Below are 2,711 nucleotides of genomic sequence, written 5' to 3' on the forward strand. Positions count from 1 at the left end.
ATAGGCCACACCCCTCTTTACTGACAAATAGGAACATGTCATTCACTGTTACTCCAGTAACTGGAGAGATCTCCTACCCAATCACAGGGAGTGACAGAGGGAGAAATCACAAATAGAAGAAAAAACTGCAGGGCACTGACTGAAGTCCCACCCACTGCTTTATCCTATTGGCTGAAAATTCTACCAATCCCACTACCCATCCCTGTGGCATCATTAGTCTCTGGGCAGAGTTCTCCCTATTACTATTATTTCCTATTCCCCCCACAGATCTTTATACAACCTCTCCATACACATATCCCAGCATGGAGGGGCTCAGTGAAGGTGGTGGTGAAGGTGTGGAGATGTCGGATCGGGTCACACAGATCATAAAAGGAGATCCGTCCGACCCCATAATCTAGATCTATCCTGACTCTGTTACTGGAGATATTGAGGGGTAAGAGGATCCCTTTCCTGTCATGTATCACCTTATACTGATCACCATCCCTGTACAAACCCCAGGACTTCTTATTATTTCCAATCACTGACTGCCCTCCTCTCCTGTCTATACTGGGGTAACACATCCCAACTATCCATCTGTTTGACCCCCCGACATCCACTTCCCAGTTTTGTCTCCCTGAGGAGAAACTCCGACTGCTCAACACCTGAGAATAATCCTGAAATCTCTCTGGTGTTTCTGGACGATTCTGTTTTCTATCTGACCTGGATACAGTTTTCCTGTCATCGGATATATGGAGATTATTATGAGCTGTATTTACATCCAGTAATATGTCTGCAGCTCCCTGTATATAGGAGGATACATTTACCTCTGTTATTATATCAGATAATGTGTGTAATGTGTGTGATATCCCATCCACATCCAGACCCCCTCCATCATGGAGGAGCTCCTCATGTCTCTCTCTGTCCTCATTATCTCCATCCTCAGTATCACACAAGTCACCTGTGTCTGATTCCTGTAAGACAGTCAGTGGATCCGTCACGTTACACAGCTCCTCAATGTGACGCAACTTCCTGGACAGCTCCTCCTTCTTTATTTCCAGATCCCGGATGGAGATGGAGATCCGCTCTGCCCTCCCGGAGATTTCCCTCAGGACTCTCTTCTCCAGGTCTTCCAGACGTCTCCTGAGATCTCTAAACAGGGCAGTGACTCTCTTGGTGTCACCAGCTGCTTTTTCTTCTATTTTCCTCCTGTGTTCCTGCAGACTCTGGACTCTTTCCTCCATCTCCTCTCTCTTTGTCAGAAGTTTCTGCAGAACATTCCTCAGAGTCTTCTTCTTATTCTCAGAAGCCTCATCCAGCATCTCCACCTGGTGTCCTCGATGTTCTCCAGCCAAACTACAAGACACACAGATACAGGTTTCATCCTCAGTGCAGTAATACTCCAGGATCTTGTTATGGACGGAGCATTTTCTGCTCTCCATGGACAAGGTGGGGTCACATAAGACGTGTTCTGGGGACTTTTTGTGGACTCTCAGGTGTTTATCACACAGACTAACCTCACAGTGCAGACAGGATCTAACAGCAGGCGCGGGATAGTCCACACAGTGAGTACAGAAGACCCCGGACTCCTCCTGATGTGGCTGAGCAGACAGGAAATTCCCCACTATGTTACGTAGTGTTATGTTCCTCTGCAGTGCAGGACGATCCGGAAACTTCTCTCTGCATTCAGGACAGGAATATCCTCCAGACCCCCCCTGTGTATCCAGCACACGATCAATACAGACCCGGCAGAAGTTGTGTCCACATCTCAGGTTTACAGGATCTGTATAAATGTTCAGACAGACGGAACATTCCAACTCAGCTCTCAGGTTAGCAGACGCCATCGCTGACAGTAGAAGAGAGAAATTAAAGTGAAAGTCTCTGACACCGGAGAAGAATGCAGTTGGGAGGGTCACGTCCTCCTACTCAGGGCGAGGTTGATCCAGATCAGTACTGAAAAGGAAGGTTTTTTTTCCACAGTAGTAAAGATAATCAAACCTCCCAACTTTGAGAGATTTTCAACTGCCCCTGAACTCATCCAATGTTATCTTATGTGTACATGTACACAGGTTTGTTTAATGTCATTTTTTAGGCAGTTGCATTTATAGGCTTTTCTTTGAAGGCAAAAAAATGAGTTCAGACGCCAAAGTTACTGACGTTTCAGACACCAAGCGGGCTAAATGTGGCTAAATGCGGTAACTCACGTTTAGCCGCATTTCGTTTACATGCATTTTTCATTTTTGGCTATTTTGAAAAAAAATATTTTTTTTTAAACGCAAACACGGCTAAACGTGGTATGTAAACGTGGCAAGACTGACATTTTAAACGTGGATTACTATCTGTCAAGTTAAATCATTCAGGAGAGGTTGTAAAAATTTCCTGTGTACATTAAGCTTTAGGGCCGGTTCACACAGCGAGGCGCGGCGAGGCGTCTCCGACTTGCCTCGCTGCGACCTGCGGGGAGCTCAGCGGCGACTTGCAGAGGACTTCTCTATAGAAGTCAATGCAAGTCGCCCCCGAAGTCGCCCCGAAGTAGTACAGGAACCTTTTTTCTGAGTCGGAGCGACTCGAGTCGCTCCTCTCAGAACGGTTCCATTGTACAGAACGGGGGAGACTTGCGGGAGCGAGGCGAGGCGAGCCGTGTCGCCTCGCCTCGCTGTGTGAACCGGCCCTTAGGCCTCATGTACACGGCTGCTGGTAGACGGACATTTAGCAGTTGGCAGTTTTTTTCAACT

At 47.1% G+C, this 2,711-nt stretch overlaps 1 protein-coding gene across 1 annotated transcript; it reads right to left on the reverse strand.

Moving 5' to 3' along the window:
• Positions 1-227: 227 nt before the first annotated feature.
• On the reverse strand, positions 228-1,841 carry LOC143961658 (E3 ubiquitin-protein ligase TRIM39-like). The gene has a single exon (XM_077470979.1). The coding sequence runs from the start codon at positions 1,818-1,820 to the stop codon at positions 246-248; it is 1,575 nt and encodes a 524-aa protein (XP_077327105.1). The 5' UTR covers positions 1,821-1,841; the 3' UTR covers positions 228-245.
• Positions 1,842-2,711: the final 870 nt, after the last annotated feature.

Source organism: Lithobates pipiens, unplaced genomic scaffold, assembly GCF_037356315.1.
Source record: "Lithobates pipiens isolate NorthernLeopardFrog02 unplaced genomic scaffold, aLitPip1_a1.2 Scaffold_8, whole genome shotgun sequence".
In the NCBI taxonomy this organism is placed as follows: domain Eukaryota; kingdom Metazoa; phylum Chordata; class Amphibia; order Anura; family Ranidae; genus Lithobates; species Lithobates pipiens.

What these genes read in the sequence shown, in the direction of transcription:
- LOC143961658 (XM_077470979.1), bottom strand. Translation starts at nt 1,820, where the DNA reads ATGGCGTCTGCTAACCTGAGAGCTGAGTTGGAATGTTCCGTCTGTCTG.